A 19,114-nucleotide genomic window follows, 5' to 3' on the forward strand; every position below is an offset into this window, starting at 1 on the left:
TGATTGCTCACATTTTTTTTGTAGAAACAGGTGGAAGCCTATACATCTTAATAGCTATAACCCTCATTTGGGTACTGTCAGAAATTTCTCCACAGTAATAAGGGACAAGAACAGACACAAAAGGTGCACACATTGCATTGGGCAATACTGTTTGTGCTAATTGGCTGATAACAGGTAAAAAATGATTATTGGACTCGTTTTAGCAAGACTGAGTTTCTTTGGTTCTTCCATAAGGTTGTCTCACTATCTATATATAACTGAGATCTCTAGCTGTAACACTGGTAGGTTTTTTCTGTTAGTTTTGCAGTCAATTTATTATGATTTACTCTTCTCAGAAGATTTTCTAAGAAGAATTTCTATAAATATACACTAGCTATTTACATAATAATTACAAAAATACATTTTATTTATACATAATTTGTTTATATAACAATAATTACACCAAAAGGTTTTACAATTATTAAGAATTATGTGAGATTTTGCTGTATAGCATGAACGTTAAGTAGCAGATTGGAAGTAGGTTTTTTCCCATTTTCTTTTAAGATAACTTTGCTTAAAATTATAACTTTCATAATTTTAACTCTCCTGGTCTATTTTCTCTTTCTTGTGTAGCTATGTGTGTGTATGGCTATGCAAAATATTATTTACTTAATTGCAGTAGGAGAGACCAAAGAAACTCATTCAAAAAAGGAAATTAACCTAATCAGAAGATATTAAAAGATTGGATCGGGGGGGAGCCAAAGGGCATGTTTTAATGCAATAGATATCAATGTACCCAATAGGCTATTCCACAAACAATCTAAACTCATCCTCAAATTATGTTATGGCATAAATGTGATTGCTAGTCCTAACTAAAGAAAACCTGTTGAATCAATGGGCTTTATGTAAGTGTTGAATTATTATTAAATAATTGGTTCAATGGGCTTGTTGTAAATGGGACTATCAGTTGTACTGAAACCTATAAATTCAAATCTAAAATCTTTTGTTCTGCAACATTCCACCATTTCTCCCAGCTGCCAAAGATAAGTCAGAATAGAGTCATGTTCTCCCATCATGGTTTCAAAGGAGAGGATATATTTTTCATGATATTGCAATAGAACAATAACTTACATTTATCTATCAGAATCTGGATTAGGCAAAATATCAGATCCCAACCACCATTTACAGAAAATTATCCTGTTCCAGCCACAGACTTGTTTACTAATTTACACTTTAATATAACCAACAGGTTGTAATCAAACTGCAATAACATTGTGATTACTTAAGAATCCGAGCTTCAGCATGATCAAAGTCAGTGATGGCTCTGGTCAGCTGTTTTTGGCATCCTTTCACTAGCAACCATTGTTTATGAAGGGAAAGAGATATAACTGTATGTCAAACAGAGGTTTTCTTGTAAAAGCAGGTGTATTCATTATTCTGAACAGACTCAAGGTTCTCAAATTTACCACTATCATTATGTGTTCAGAATGAAAACCCTTTTGAATATAGGACACACTCTAAAGAATTAGTTTTCACTGAGAGGTTCCAAGGAGCTTTTAACACCTATTTACTTTGTCAGTTTTCTTTCCCAATCCACAGAGAAAGGAAACATCACATTGAAAACATTTCTGTGTAACTCAACAGTAACATTACCCCAGCTCTTTAGACACCAATTATGCTAGTATTCCTCTTCACAGCTCACTTCCTTTTCTCATTCTGGGTCTATGAACAAAGATGATGGGTTTGGGGATATTTACAAAGGACTCTACATGGTGCGTTCCCATCAGTTCTTATCATTCAATTGTCGTTTCTAGGCAGAACTGAACTCTATTGCTTTGTTGCAGTCAATCTTGTGATACTGTTCTGAAATGTATCAACTAGGTCACTAAGATATAAAGTCCTGGCCCTCAATTGTCATAAAATTATTATTACAGTGTTGTTGTTCTTGATCTAGAAAGACAAAATTTTGTTTTTACATGCACATATTGCAAGAGAGTAATTTTATATTTGTGCTTTCCAAGCTCTTAATATACTGGAACATTAAACAGGCATATGGTTTAAGTAATGCTTTATGTGACAGACAATTGCATATGATCAAAATATTACATCAGTGTTTAACAAAGTTACCAGGGAATACCTGCCTTAACAGGCAGAAAGCTGATCTTCAAAATGACTGTTCTATTTACTCATTTAAAAAATAACAAATCCAATGTTGACTGTTTCAGAACAGGAAAAATATGGTATTGTGTTGGCACAAGCCACCGTAAGTCTGATTCACAAGCTATATGCTTGTTTGTGATATGCAGCAAACCTCTAGCGCCATGAAGCCATCACACCTGAAACTCAAACATATCTGTTTGCTTCTTTGCTAACTTAGCTACTTCTTCTCTTATTGCCTTCACCAGAGCAGCGGTGGAAATGTTGGTGAGAGGGTTATCTGAAGGGTCACTTTCTGTCAGGCTCTGTTGAGAAGCAACAGTGGTGGACAGCAAGCCTTGTTCCAAATTGTGGTGCATATTTCCCGGTTGGCTGTAATGTTGCGGAATCCTAGAAGGAGAGTTGTGCTGATAGCAGGGCCGTGAATAAGCTTCTATGTAGCCAGGCAGTGGGACCTAAGGAAGAGTTCAATTAGACAGATGAATTGCCCTCAGATCATTTGTTCTGACACAATACAAAGAAGCTACAGTGGGTATCATGTATGAAGTGGCCATTTGGGGACAAAGCTGGAAAATAATCAGTCCATGTATTCATGAAGGCTATTTCCAATTAGAAATTATTGTATACATTTTTAATTATTGTGATAAATTTGTGTGTCAGCTGCCAAAAGAACAATCTGATGCAAATAAACTAATCGTACATAATTGTGCATCTGTATCTATAGACTCAGAAACAGTAACTTGTCCAAGCCCTCCCACTACGTCTGTGCTTAAGATAAAAAAATATAAACTGTGGGGCTCTCCAGACTGCCCCTAAGGGGTGGCATGCAGCTGCCCCTTTATTGGCTGGATCTGGCCTCTAGAGAGCGCAAAAAGGAGCCGCAAAAAGCGGCTCCTTTTTGCACCCTCCAAGGGGTGCCATAGCCAAGGCGGCACAGCTTTGTGACGCCGCTCCAGTGCTACATCATCTTGATGCAGTGCCGGAGGTGTGTCATGATGGTACACACCATGTGGACCAGTGTGCGCCAAAAGGGTGCCATGGGGGTAGAGTTAGGGCATCCAGCATGAGGGCTACACTCTGACTCCACCCACAGACTGGCACAAAGTGCCAGTCTGTATAGGCCCTGTGTGCTAAAGTGGGGGGGGGGGGGAAAGAGGAGATAGTCACAGATGTAATCATCCCACAATTGTGTCCATCCCCCAAAGACAATTATTAACCCATTATTATTATCCTTCAAGAATAAACAGCAAGTCACTTGACTTTACTACCAGTGTACAGAGTTCCATCCGCCCCTATGTTAAATACAGCATCTTATCTCGGAGCAGTTGGATCGTATTCAGGAATACTTTCAAAATTCATCTTATCTGAATCTCTCCTTGGATTTAGGAGGTTTGAAATATCTGGTTTTGCTTCCAAGTAGAATTAGTGTACTGGGAATTCTTTCTTGTTTATTTGACTGGGGTTGCATTTGTTTATTTTAATATCCAAACTTTTTTGTTTGAATGTATTTATATCCACTATGCATCAACATTTTGCATCAACAATCAACTTCTGTTGCTCATTTGTGTCGCCCCCAATGTACAGTATATGTAGATACAGATTTTGAAAAATACAAAATATCTACAGTATTGTTACACATTGTTTAGCAACATTTTTATATGGTTTTCTCCCCAAAAGAACGTGGACATCAGTAAAACACTGCATGGAAATAATCTTACTGCAATCTTACATGCTTGATATGCTTACCTGCAAGCATATCAAGTCTTTTGATACTATTTTATTAGTACACAACATTGGCATTTGCCAGTGTTGGAAGACAGTAAATATAAAACCTGTGAGAAACAGTGCATGCTCCAATTCCAGAATTACTCAAGTTATCCTCAGTTTTGGACATTAAGATTCTGTACTGACAGATAATGTGATAGCTTTGCACTACTCCCCTATTAATGTGAGATGCACTTGCAGGATATCCATTAGATACTGAGTCTTTTTACCATCTGTTAGGTCACTTCTGTTCATGCATTTCCAGAAAACCTATTACTTAATCTATGGTATGGATGCAAGTGGCAATGAAATTCAGTCAAAATAAAATATACCTCTATTGTCTGCATAAAAATCAGGCACAGTTAGCAAATGGATCGGTGTTAGAACAAAACACTAGAGGCCAGTGTTTCATCAATGTAGTTCATGAAAAGCTGTACAGAATGATCTGAGACTAGAATCCTGGAGATGCAAACTGCTCTGCCAACCAAATGTCTCCTCTCCCTCTCCTACAACTGTTGGCGTCCCTCCAAAAACAGCTTTTAAATGGGAATGTCTAATGTCTTCAGCAACTTAGTCTTTATTTGGAATGAGAGAATTGTTATTATTGGACAATTATTGGTACAGTTGGCCCTCCTTATCCACGCAATTTTTTTCTCCACAGATTCAAGTATGCATGGCTTGAAAATATTCAAAGGAGTATAAATTCCAAGCAAACCTTGATTTTGCCATTTTATATAAGGGACACCATTTTGCCATGTCATTGTATTTATACAGCACCTGTATTTGCTGGCACTCTCCCATCTAAATATTAACCTGGGCTACCCTGTTTAGCTTCCAAGATCACATAGGACTGGTACTTTTAGGATATTTAAGTAAAAATGACAATAAGATAAATAGAATGATCTCTTGTATTTCTAAATACCTATGTACCTATGTTGTACCCATGTTTTAAGGGAGGAGTTTTAGTACAGGTTGAGTCTCCCTTATCCAAAATGCTTGGGACCAATAGTGTTTTGGATTTTGGTTTAGTTCAGATTTTGAAATTTGTGTGTGTGTGTGTATGAAGATATTTTGAAAATGGGACCCAAGTCTAAACATGAAATTTATTTATGTTTCTTATTCACATACCTTGAAGGTAATTTTATACATAATATTTTAAATGATTTTGCCCATGAAACACAGTTTGTGTACACTAAACTATCAGAAAGAAAAGTTGTGCAGGGTCCTGGAACCAAACTGCTGTGGCTACAGCAAGACCACTGAATATAGTTCAATACATAGTTACATGCATTAATTCTAATCATTTTCTTCAAAGCTATCAGGTCTCATTTTTAGATCTCACCCAGCATTTGCCTCATAATTATGTTATAATCAGTATGAACATATCCATCATTTATCACTGACTGGTTCACACATAATGCTAAACAATATTTTAAGCACAGTTACAACAAGCCAGAGAGGAGCCTCATCCACATTTACATCCTTTGTCACAGGTTCCTAGGACACTATTACACACAAACCATGTGGTCACAGCTTTATACTCCATAGCTTGAAATTGGCTTGTTTAAAAATAGACCTTGCTTTAGACTATAACTTCAGATTTGTACACATTTCTGAACTGAATGTATTTATTTATTTCACTCTCTCTCTCTTTCTACCAACACACAAGGCACACAAGGGACACCTAGACATACAAAGGCTACAAGAAATTGGTCATAGCTCTCGGTTTACAAAATCACTTGCAAAAGCCTAGAAAACCATATCACAAGTTCTGGTTTGCCTTTATGGGAGCAGTGGTCCAAGATATGGTAGACTCCATACTATACTGACTCATTGGGATTGCTAATTGGTATGATTAATGTAGTCCATAGAAATCAGATGTGATTCTAGACCCTCTCTAAGAAATCAGGGCAAAATACAGATAACTTATAAACTGTTTTGGTTCAAGAAAATGTTAATTACTATCTTCAGTCTTCAAAGAACATTTGTGTGATTGACAACTCTAATATCTACCACACCCAAATTCTTCTTAGAATACTAGAGATTTTTCAGTACCAATTTACATAGCAGCAATACACTGCTGTTTTAAGCTGAGGAAGTTTTATAAAATGAAATTTGCATTATTAAAGACCTTAGCAAAGAAAAAGTCCTGTTGTCCTATTCTGTGTCCCATCTTCCTATTTCTCTTTAGGGCAAAGCAACATGGCTAAAATCTGCAACTGTTACAAGCTACTGTCCAAGAAGTGCTACCATCTGTGTTGAAATTTCCTTTTCCAAATATGTCATCTCAGTAAACTTACTTTGAGTATTCATGCATACAAAGAAAGGAATGAACAATGGAAAGAATATATGTACAATTACCGAGTCAGCCCACTGTCCTGGTAATTCATTTTCTCCAGCATAGGACATCCAGGCCTGGTTCCTATATGCTGTTGGTGGTGCTGGGATGAAATAGCCTGTAAACCCAGGTCGCTTTGTTGCTGGGATGGCAAACACTGCAGGAACTGTACTTCCTATCAAGAAATAGGGAAGACAATTAGAAATCAAAACACATTGCTCCAGACGCAGAGGAACATTCAGAGGATATCTGAGATGTTCCAACTAGAAGATGCCACTTAGCATTGGCAATAGCCTCTTGCCAAAATCAGATTACATACAATTGTTATCTGCACCTCGTACCATGTTGCCACTGTTGTTGGATGGATCATCCCACAACAGAATATACCTGTTTGAAGAGGACAACCCAGCAAGGACACTGCTCTTGACACAGCAGAGACACCAAAACCAAGTTCATGCAACTAGACTCTTACTTGTCTGCTGTCTGAATATTAGTTAAGCCATTATGTAAATCGAACATAGGCACAGTGCAGATGCACCTTCTTAAGATTTATGGTCGTGCAGAAAGAAAAGTCAAAGAGAAGATGTTGGGGGACAGGATTCTAATGGCCTTGTGAATTTATGTAAAGTAATATGTATGGTATTTTAAAAAATTAATAGTTATTCAAGTGTTGCTTTAGAATGTAGCTCTCATACACAGTTTATTATCTGAAACAACAACATATTGCTTTTTTTTCAATATCTGAGTTGATGGGAATGTTCTTTGTATACTTGGACAACAGAATTCTACTGAATTATGAGCAGTTACAACAGTATTTGGAACTTCTGGTGAGCAACAGAACCATCTGTTGCTACCCTGTAAATGAGTTTGTGTGTACATTCTTAGAAGGGAATAAAATCTGTAAAATACTTTTGTATGAAACATTCCGTTTAGTCAATACGATATATGCAGTTATTGAGCTATGGGAAGAAAGAAAAAGAATTGTAAATATAGGTGTGGCTCTTTCTGTTATGAGGATTTGTCTTCACATAGTTCATAAAATGCAGCACTGATCAGCTGGTATTTAAATTAATGTTGTTTAAACGTTTAATTCCTTCAACATTCCCCATGAAAGCATCATTTTACATTAATATATATTACATGACTGCACTATGTTATGTTTTGTTTTGATACTTCGTACCATTTTCTCATAACCAATTTATTTGTCCATGGGTGATCTTCATCAGTTGGCAAATGGATAGATGCTCAAGTCTCACGGGTTTCATCTGGGAGCTGCTTCTTAAATTGCTGGCAACACATCACTGCTTTCAGCTTGAAATACGTTGCCAAGTGTTAGAAAAAGAATCCATCTCCATCTTCTGTTCAGTGAAGCATCTCTCTTACATAGTGCATGCATCAATTTCCAACATGCAAGTTTAGTAAGTGTAACAAGTACAGCTTGTAATCTTTATTTGGATCAGAATCTCAAATATAAAGAAAAGCATTATATCAAAGGCATGGAAATATAAAGAATGGCTTACATTATTTGTTAACTGCTGAATAGCAAATGTCATCCCTTCTTGAGCTGTTGACCAATGAGTTTAGGGGAAGGAAAGTGGGGGAATCAATAGCAGATGCTATCAACATTTAACACCCCATTTTCTCCCCTTGTCTGAAAGATTTGGCCAATGCTTTGGCTCAATGTTTAGTGCCCCTGGTCAGAATCAGTGATAGTAAAACTTGTTTACTGAACAGTAAGAAAAATGGATTCACTCCCAAGTACTGTACTATCTTTTCTAGGATTCTCCCAGGACTATGTAATTTTGAAAGTGATGTCATATATGAAGCTAAAATGTTTACCCATTATTGCTATGTACATGTTCAGCTTGTTGAAAATATATTTCAGGTTTGTACTCATACTACAGAAGGATTTGAGTAAAAACATTAAGCTAGGTGTATAAAATTTTTCCAAGTGAGGAACACATCAGTAACCAGGAGTTAGACACTTAGTAATTCTTAATTCAGTGCCATCTGTATTTAATAAACCTTTACCAAAATAGCAAGCAACCCTTATTTTCAATCACTCACAGCATTAGTAGGTTTCTCTGCGTCTGGAGCAATATGGTTTCTACTTCAATCATAAAACCTATGTGTGCTGTGTCTCCGACTTCAGTTTGATTTCTACATTGGGATATCCATAATATACTACTCAATAAGCCGATGAATAATAATTAAACGTTTACAAGGCTGTTTCCTTACTGTCATCAGTTGTAAAGAGTGGTCATTGCCTTTTCAGTTGTCTGCCTACAAAACAAGTCAACCCTCTGCATGTGGTATGTACAGTGGACCCTTGTTATACGCTGGGGTTTGGTTCCAAGATCTCCCGTGTATAACAAAATCCGTGTATGCTCAAGTCCTATTGAATATAATGACATAGCAAAATGGTGTCCCTTATAAAAAATGGAAAATCAAGGTAAATTTATACTTTTTTGGAACATTTTCAAACCGTGTATGCTTAAATCCATGTATAAAAAATCTGTGTATAAGAAGGGCCGACTGTAATTAAATGGACAAGTGTACCTGAACAACTTTGAAACAAAACACTTCACACACAGAGAATGTTAAACAGAAACAATATATTTTAATAAGACAAAGTTCCATTTTTGTTCCATTTCAGTATACAGCACAGTTTCCAGCCTCCGTTGTCTACAATGGGGTTGTCAGAATTGCATAAATGTTTGTTATGGAGTTACATGAGATGATTAATACCAAGGACACCAACCATGCACCCTTTATTTGGGGCAGGACAGGGGTTAGAAGTTTGCCACGTGTTCTTGGAAATCATGTTTCTCTAATGACATAAGATCACTCTAGTGTGATACCTTGAATTCTGAATTTTAAAAGTTTCAGGAGAAACTTATACTCCTTCTGCTGAGGAATACACTCCTGAGTAGGAGTGGTATGGGGTGACTTTACCCTTATGGGACTCAACAACAATCTAAAAACAGCAATTAAAAAAAACAGTTTAGAAACATAGTACAAACAGAGTCTCTTGAAGTCATAGGTTGAGATGACTGTAGATGCAACACAAATAGTTTAAACTGGAAAAATGCTTTTACTGCTTAAAACCATTTCCAGTACCAATATTTATACCACGGCTGTATATTTACACCACATTTTACAATTACAGAGATGGCTTGTGACATTAAACCCAAGATGAGGGTAGTGAGGAGCTGCTATCCTGCTGGGACAACTGTAAGCTTCTCTTCAGTGCCAATCTTTTGCTCCCAGAACTGGAAGGTTACAAGCCTTAAATATGCTTAAATGAAAAGTAAGACACCAACTCAGTCCTATTTTTACGTTTAATTCATGGCTAGTAAAAATTAAAAGTAAAGGCGCTAGTACCATAATCACATCTTCTCCAAACATTCAGTCCTTTTGATCCTGAGCAGAAGAGCAATAGTGAACATTCCTCCTACCCTCAAATTCAAAAAATAAAATGAGGCAGTTGTTGTAATGCAAATTCAGAAAGGACCACTCAGAATCAGGACCTGACTGTAAGAGAACACACTGTCCAGTATACATGCTAAATTATTAAACAAGCTTTGCATTCATAAAACTATACATTTCAAATTGTTTCTGCTGGAGAAGGGATGAATTTCAATCATACACTCCACGAGATCAGTCCCATGTGTCCACAGGAGACTCTTCAAACTTTGAAGAGGCAATATATTGTAGAGTTAACAATAAAAGTTTTCCTGCTCACATAAACCATTAGTAGAATATTGCTTAGACTTTTGGGACACCACTGCTATCAGAATCACTGCTACTGAAGTCTCACTTGAGGAGCACAGGGATAGAGGGAAACTAATCCTCACCCCTTGGTCACTTTTAATGTGTGTCATGTTCACTCACTTCAAAATAAGTGATTAGAGGGACCACATATCCTCCTTATTGGCATTGATGGACTTAAAGGACAAGAATTAGCTAATTATTTCCCCACAAACTCTTTTCTGAGGTAGCCAAAGAACACTGAAGACCCAGAGAATTCTGCATTTCCTCAAACTGTGAAGTGCCAGCTGAACCACCTCTTTTTGCTTTGTTAATGGTGTATGTGGAGACACATGCTTTTGGGTCTGGGTGATTTCAATAAAATTTCAGGAATCCAATTCTCATGCTGTTACAAATAGGATAGTGGTAGGTCCTAATATTCAAGCAATACTGCTTGAAACCTTAGAAATCTTTCAGAATCCAGTGGGATGGCTTTGGACTCAAGTAGATTTTTTTAGGACTGTAACTTCGTAGCAACTGAAAAGCTACATGGGATGCCATGGTGTTTTTTTATCGCAGTTCAAGCATTGCCTTGATAGGATACTATGCTTCCCCAATACAGAAACCTCCAATTAGTCATTCTTATTCCAAAGCAGGCCATTCAGCACCTCCAATTACATTCACACCCACAAGAGGCTTTCATCCAAGTTTCAAAACATCAAGACTAAAAGACGCATATATTAAGATGGGAGAAGTCCCCTGTTATCATCTGCCCACCAGCTTTCATAATCCACAAATCTAAATTCAAACTACAAAATTTTCATAGAAAAAACCCTGTTAATAACTAGCACTGATTGAGAGTATTACATTATCCTTAGTTTTGATGTTGTTCTGCTTTGTACCTGCCATATGATGACAGCATACTGCTAATGCTCACATGATAGCCATTTTAGAATATCTCTCATGTTTTCTAAGGGCAGCCTATCTTACCTGTTCTTCTGCTTACATATATTAATCCTGTTTTCTAGTTTATATAGTGAAAAACTAGAAGTGGAATTTATTGGAAAATTCAGAAGGTCACTATATTCTGTTCATTTGCTCTTTGAAAACTGGCTAGAACATATGCTCCAAGTATTCTGTCAAGTGATCCTTAGTGTGCGCATGTATTTGGTTATAACTATTCTGGAAGAGATGCAGTGAGTATAATGAAAGATGAGGTGAAATGTTCAGGAGTCAATATGTATGTGCATTTTTGAAAAAATAATCAAGATCATATCTCAGTTTAATTGCAACTTTGATTAAGTGATAATGGGCTAAATACAGACGTAGCCATGCTTACAGAGATCCACTGAAATCAATGGGGAAAGTAAGTCATCTATAATTTAGATACCATTGCTTACTATGGGTCCATTTCATGCATGACTAAGTCTGGGTCCAATCCACCATCTTTTCTTCAGTAAACCTGTACTTTGTCATTCCACTTTCTGACAGTTGGCCCGAGACCTTCTGGTCAGACACAGCATCCCACAATTTTGTCCCCAGAGCAGTAGCTGTGTTAGCCTGTAGCAGCAAAACCAAGAGGTGCACCTTAGGATACTACAGGACTCTATTATTAATTTTGTTCTGCACTGAAGAAAGTACTAGTGATATGTAAGTATGCCATGGCAGTAGCACTTAAAGCATTACTAAAATGCAGGCACCTCTGCATTAGACACACCATCTCCCAAATGTTGCATTAACCAACACTTAATATAGTTCAACAAATATCTGCAGTATTCTATCCTACTTTAAAAAAAAAAAAAAAGAGGCAAATGTGAGCACAGTGATTCCCAAATACTGAGTGTGGACCAAAGAGGAATCTTTTGTATAGAATGATCCAGGATTCTGGCAGTAAATTTATGTCCTAGATATAAGACCATCAAGGCTGTGAGCTTTTCAAGATCTGGCTCCACATTTGTGGAACGGTGTATAGAATGATCCAGGATTCAGGCAGTAAATATATGTCCTAGATATAGGACCATCAAGGGTGCAAGCCTTTGAAGTTCTGGCTCCACATTTGTGAAATGGTTTTGCTTTGGACCTTTAGCTGGAGGAGGATCACACCCATTTTCATAAGGGGTTGAAGATCTCTTCTTTGATTCACTGGATTAAGCTGCTGAGTTGTTCCTGACATTCCTAGAGTGGGTAGTGGCTGGTGGGATGTTGCAGCTTTTATGGATATTTATAGTTTTATGCTATATTGCTTTTGTCTCTGACTGTGTATGTTTGATGTTCCACAATTTGGCTGGGAGGGAATTATAAACAATAGTTATTACCATGAGAGAAAGGCAAATCCCAAACTGGGGAAAAGGTGGGAAATAGGAAGAAGAAGCAGCTGCTTGCTTAAAGGTAGGGATAAAATTTAAATACTAATATCCACTGGAACAACAAGTCAGAACCACTGTGTTAGTTAACCAGATACTGCTAAAGCCAACAATTAAATAATTATCTATGTACAATCTTATTACAGATTCATGCCAAAAATGGTTGGTTAAACTGCACTTTTCAGAAACAGCTCATGAGAAAAGTTATCTGTGGCAGTGGGTTGCCTCAAAGGACCTTCTGAATTATTGAGCTTCAGAGAAGCAAAGAGCCTTTAAGCCACCATGAACTGTGAGTGCAGGAGCATAAGCACTGTCATATTGTTCAACAACATGCAAACTGTGCTGAGTGGTCCCACTGGGACTATTTACATGCTTAAAATTAAGTAAAAATTAAATGCTCCACTGGATCATAGCCTAAGGCAATACTGTGAAATTTCTACAAGCCCTTTATTTCAAACATGTTGCAAAATAAATAAATAAATAAATATTTCAAGAATCAATTCATAATTTATACTCAGAGAATCACTGCAAATTCCATTGCTTTCCATGAAATTTGCTTTCATGTAAATATATCTAGCATTGTGGCCTTTGCTGCTATTTTTGTATGGTCATATTTTTGTTTTGGTTTTTTTGGAAAAAAGACAAATGCATTCTCTGTTGTTTATTAAATACTCGTACGTAAAATTAGGTCCTGTTTTTACAAATACACTGTTTTACATATGTAAGAAAAGTGGATGCAATGCCCTTGCAATCAGCAATTTATTATTTCAGATTCAGAAAAAAAGGGAACCCAAATGGTTCAACATCTACAGCTCATTTAGTCCAGTATCATTTCTCCTGAGTCTAATGTTTCAGAACTTTCAACAGATAATAGAGATCAGGGTACCATTCCCTCCTATTTACTCCAGGAATCAAGAAACTGTGTTGAACACCTTTTCATTAACATGGATAGATGTTTATTCCTGGCCTCCGTAAACATACTATTTTTTTTATCATGTCTGCAATACATTAACCATTACTTATTAAAATGGCTAGCATCCAGATGACAGGAGGTACAATTTTATTCCACTGATCATTTACTGCTACTCATAATACAAATGGTCATCAGCATTGTAACAGAACAGGAAAGGTTTTTATTTATTTTGTTTTGGATGGAAATATATTACAACAGATAGTAAACAGAAACCTCAGCTCTGGAGCAGAAAGACTTGGAAAACACTGAGGACTGCTGTTAACTATGTACAGATCAGTTCCCACGATCTGAACAGGAGCTAGTATTAAACAATAAAACATATAGTGGAAAGGGAAAAAAGCTTCAGAAATAACAGTATTAAATTTGCGAGCAAGATACCATAATTTCTTGCAAGCCTATTTCCTTTCAGATTTCACGAGCCCAAATTACCCTTTAAGAAGTGGACAATGAAAAAACGTGCTTCTAGGCTTTGGTTTAGAAGCTACTGTCTCATTATGAATAATCTCTATGGAGAATTAGGTTAACTTGTTCCCAAATATTTGTGGATCCTTCTTCACAGAACTGGGCTCACTTATTTCAAAATATATGGAGATATTTAGTACTTTTGATATATTGGTTGAAATGGGTTGTGAGAAAAGATGGAACATATTTGTGATACAACTACTATAGCAGACATATTTTACTTTACTTTTAGCATCAGCAAGCATAAGGAGACCCCAATTTGATGAACAGCTCTTTTTTTCTTTTGCTAACTTTTACTTTGTCACATATGCTGTTTCTGTAGATAGCTGAGTGAAGAGCAAGTGTGGTTCCAGCAGGTGTCAAAAGCCCTGAAAAACACATATTTCTTCCAGGTCTCCTCATAGTCTAGAAACACAACAGATCCTCCTTTGATTTCCCTCCACCTGTCTTTCCTGCCCCACTAAACCAACAACTATTCCTTCATTGAAGACAATACACATTTCCTTGGTTTCCTGATCAATAACCTCTCTTAAGAGTCTTAAATGTCATGGGCTTCAGCAACATGTAATGAAGACAAGACTGACAAAATGACAGGTCAAAATTACAATGTAAAAAAGGAGATGAGCCCAATTCATTCCAGCACAAACTTGTACAAACATTTAAGGTGTAGTATTCCAATGTACCTAAGGAGACATCTGCAGCATTTCTTTAAATAGAGAGGATTTTAACAAAACTGGTTGTGATTTCTTTGAAATCAAAGAGATATGTTGGGGCCAAGGCTCAATAGAAGTGGTATGCTTTGCATGTGTAAGGTCCCAGTTTTAGTCTCTGGCATCTCCAATTAAAAAGGTGTAGAGCTGCCTGTGCTAAGAGAATTCTCTGTCTGAGACCTTGGAGCACTCCTGTCTATCAGCATAGATTATACTGGATCAGATGAACTCATGATCTGACTCAGTCTGAAGCAGCTTCATATGTTAATATTATTTTTGAAGTTCTTGCTTAAAGGAAAAGATGGTTGCTGGTCATGCCTATACATTCATGTCTATGCATTCAGCTTATTAATGATGAAATGAAGTTAATCTGAATCAATTCACCACACTGGGGGCCTCTCAGTTACTAATGAGGATATCCTCACCTATTCATTTTTGACTGATTTGCAAAGACATGCAAGCTTGCAAGGTGGCAACACAAAGAAACACATGACATTCAGCAGCAGTTCAGATTGGCTTCACTATATGGAGCTAGAAGTTATAATCTGAACTATCTTTTTCTAAAGAGAGATTGGGGCTTTGGGATCAATCCAGAGTGCACTCAATTCAAGAGTAAGGAGCCAACACAAGGGAATCTGACTACATTACATGGCCATTTGTTTTCTGTACTACACCATACCATCAGTCCCAGGATCCTGTCTCGGAAACATGCCACATCCAGGTGCTTCAAAGAGAAAGACCAAGTTTTTATTCCCCCATTCCTCTCCCATATTAGAAATATGCTGCGTGTGATAAATGAAGGAGTGTGTGGGGATCCTTTTATTAATCCTCCTCCTCAAGCCTTCAAGAGAACCATTTAACAGAGTTCTAAAGAAAGGTGTTTGCAAGATCTCATACGCTCGTCTCTATGCCATACAGACTTAGATGTGGTCTCTGTTTGTACCGCATGCGTTTTTCACCTGAGTAATTCAAAGCTGATTGATCCAATGGAGCCACAGATACTGGGGCTCTTGATACTGGGACAAAAGGGGCATGATCATGCGGCTGTATCTGTTCAGTCCCACTGGACTCTGATATTCTTGTCTTGCTGCCAATATCGGAAGTCGACCTGTACAATATATATTGGAAATATGAGTCATTTCAACATCATATACACATATGCTAAAATCTACAACTCACTTACTACAATCAACTACAGTAGAACTGTGTTTTACAAACATTACCAAAGACTAAATAGTGTTAAAGCACAGGACAGTCATTTTTTAATAGAGAAAATGGAAAAATGAAAGGCAGTTAAGGAAACAGCCTGATTTTTATTTGATATTCTCAATTTGACATTTACTACAACTGAATAGAAATATTTTTTGTACTGTGGAAAGGTTTTGCTTTTGGTGAAATACAAATAAATGTTAGAAAATAAAAAACAGCAAGCTTGGAACAAATTGCTCTGGTTATTTGCTGCCTATAGTCAAATGTTAAAAGCACAATTATTTCAGCAAAGAGTTCATATTTTTTAGATGTGGCCTCTTTTAGGAGAACGTTGCTAGCCTTCTTTCTGACAGTGAAGGATGAGCCTGGCTGCCTGTGCTCTACAGATCACTGGTATTTTTGCACAACTCTTATCTGACATCACTTGCAGCCAATCAGCACAGATCAGCTATTTCTGTATTCCTGTGGCAATGCACAGTAAAATACAAAATGCATTCTATGCTGTGGCTCTGCAGATGGTCCACTGTGTTATTTTTGTAAAACCATTGTTTGGAAGACCAAGTTGATTTCACAAGCCTGCACCAGGCAACAGTAGCTCAGAAATGCACAGTATCAGATGCCATATGAGCTGGCTTGCAGCGCATAAGGAACGGAGGCTCTATAACAGCAAAGCGGAAGAACTGTGCACTAAATATTTTTAAAATGTTAAAACTGATTCATCTTTATTATGAATGTAAAGAGCACATAAGAAATCTGATAGTAACAAACTTGCCAGATCTCTCCAGAGCACCAAACCCAGTTTTATCAAGCCAACTACACACACACACACACACACACACACACACACACATTGCTGCCTCCATCTGGTCAACTCAGAAAGAAAAACAGGGAGATTCAGCAGCAATAATTCACCTCTTTTATAGCATAACTAATAAGGCATTATACCTGTATCATGGAAGACTTAAATCAGGGTTTTAAAGATGCATTCAGAGATTTGGTCTATTTATTAGGTATCTGAGCAATCTGCAGTTGAATAAAGACACACATTTTTGTTTGCTTGTTTGAAAATTGAAGATTTGTAAAAAGTATCACTCAACTGCAAATTTACAAACATCTCTTTGGTACAAGGAATATATCTGAGCAAGTGATTCTCAATAAATAAAAAGCAGGAACATAGTACCTCCTAAGAGAGGTGACAGCAACAGGTCCCGTTCTGGGAGGCACAGGTGGAGGTGGAGACCCCATCACCATTTCAGGGAGTGGAGAAAACCTATATGCCTGTTAAGAAGGGGGGAAAATTATTTCCTCAAAGATCATTTGAATTCTCATTTAAAATAAACTACGTTGCATTTCTCCAAATTATACAAGAACAGATTATAAGGAGGCTATTCAAGTGAATTCCATGCTACTGCATATTAGTTATCTCCAAGTAAACACTTTTAGTAGCTCCTAAAATGCAACACTGCAGAATTCTCCTCGGCATGAATCCTCCTCAAGGGGAAATCAGAAATCTGCCCCACTGAAAATGAAATGTTTTGATGTCAGCCTGGAAGCCCCACTCATCATCACTGAAAGAAACTGCCTGTAAAGATCCATTTTTTTATTTCGATTTTCTTTTCTGGCCTTTTTAGTGGGAAAATCTCATATTCCTCTATACAAGAAAAAAATTCAAAATACGTTCTTATGACAATAAAAACATTTTAATTTAAAAAAAAACAGGCACAGACACCAAAGGAACACTTTACTGAGGATCAGATTTTACAGGTCACCAGAGTAGTCACTCTGATTCTGTCATAAGCTAGATTTACAATGCTTGGCTGCAAATGACATATAGCGCAGTTAGAGATTTTGCCATTTTATACGTGTGTAGAAACACCTTCATGACATTCTTTTCCATCATCTTATGGCCTAAAGCATGTGGTATTAATCTTGAAGGCTTTGTTTCACGATGGATATTGTCAAGTTTGCTTGGGAATATAGTGACAGTTATTGAATCTGTTTAGCAGCTAGACTGAAATGCCCTCTGGTCTTTATTTGCCTAGAAGAGTCAGCATATCAAAATCACCACAAGACACAGCATGACATTATAACTGCTCTAAAAATACACTGTAACATAGCAGTACACCTTGACATAGAGTATGGTGCACGTATTATAAAGTGATGAATCTCCAGCTTTTAAACTCATTCCTCTCTGAGCATTTTATCCCATACTATCTCTAACTAATTCATTACACTATCCTATTCCTCTCTCTCCAACAGGAATAGCTAATAATGCGTCTGTATTCTACTCCTTGTATTAAAGATAAAGAATGCCAGTATTTAACAGACTGATTTATAAATCTTAAATATCTAACAAACATTTGGCCAAGTAAATGTCCCAGTTCATACCTATATAGAGATAGTACCTTCAGAATCTAGGTATCTGTATCAAGCAGACACTAGTATCTAACATCTAGTACTCACATAGGCCTTTCAGGGACATTCAGAATGTCTCACACTTTATCTGAGCAATTCTTGTAACAATGCTGTCAGTGTTACAACTGAGAGGCTGAAATTGAAAGACCTATACTTTGTTAAGGCAAGACCATCTAGTAAACTGAAGGCTAAGGTGATAATTGTAGCTCGTGTTTGACTATCACAACTGTTGCATGGTCCAGTTCAAAGCACCATGAAATATTTTAACTAGGTCATAACTGTTCTTGCCATGTCAAATTATCCTGAGAACTCCCCAGCTCAAGGCTCACCCACTACTATACACCAGCTTTTACACGCTGACCATAAGAATTGTAAGCACTTACTCATACAACTAATTCTTCTTTTGAATAGCATTTCATGTGGAGTGAAAGGTTTGAACAGAGCCCTGTCATGGAACTTTTATAAACCACCTTGAGTCCCATATTGTGGGGAAAAAAGGGTGGACATGTAGCCACAATTTTGTGGCTATACTTCATCTCCCTACCCAGCCCCACAAAACCCACCTTAAAATCCAGGCAGCTGTACTGGGGAAAGGAGTTCCACAGCAATGGAAAGTAGAGTGCCAAAGATTGACACATCCAGCCCCTCCTGCCAGTGAGAAGTGGTGAAACAAGCAGAAGCAGGAGACCTTAGGGGACCAATTGTAAATCACTGGCACACCACTTGCTGGTAGGAGAAGGCTCACTGGTCATCCTCCAGCACCCCCACTCACCAATGCCACAGAACTCAGTACAACTGCCTGGAATTTAAAGAGACTTTTGGGGGCATTGGTAGTTTTGGCAATGGTGCCACAATTGTAAATGTGAATACCAAACAGTTACAAGGTCTTAAGCCTAGCTTACGACATCATAACTGAGTAACAGAATGTCAGGCTTTTCCCTGCACCACTGGCTAACACAAACAATGAGGAAATTCTTATCTTAAATTGACACAT

The 19,114-nt window shown here is 37.3% G+C and overlaps 1 protein-coding gene across 1 annotated transcript in view; it reads right to left on the reverse strand.

The window, feature by feature from the left end:
* Positions 1-2,052: 2,052 nt before the first annotated feature.
* Positions 2,053-19,114, reverse strand: part of KIAA1549L (KIAA1549 like) — a 263,272-nt gene continuing 246,210 nt past the window's right edge. The window contains exons 21-24 of the mRNA XM_089523106.1: positions 16,886-16,983; positions 15,456-15,604; positions 6,262-6,413; positions 2,053-2,591 (exon numbers count right to left, since the gene is read on the reverse strand). Coding sequence (XP_089379232.1) covers positions 2,310-2,591; positions 6,262-6,413; positions 15,456-15,604; positions 16,886-16,983 — 681 coding nt within the window. The 3' untranslated portion in view covers positions 2,053-2,309. The remainder of the gene's footprint in view (positions 2,592-6,261; positions 6,414-15,455; positions 15,605-16,885; positions 16,984-19,114) is intronic.

The sequence above is a fragment of the Sceloporus occidentalis genome, unplaced genomic scaffold, assembly GCF_023333645.1.
Source record: "Sceloporus occidentalis isolate IW3139 unplaced genomic scaffold, rSceOcc1.0.p SCAF_4, whole genome shotgun sequence".
Taxonomy (NCBI): Eukaryota; Metazoa; Chordata; class Lepidosauria; order Squamata; family Phrynosomatidae; genus Sceloporus; species Sceloporus occidentalis.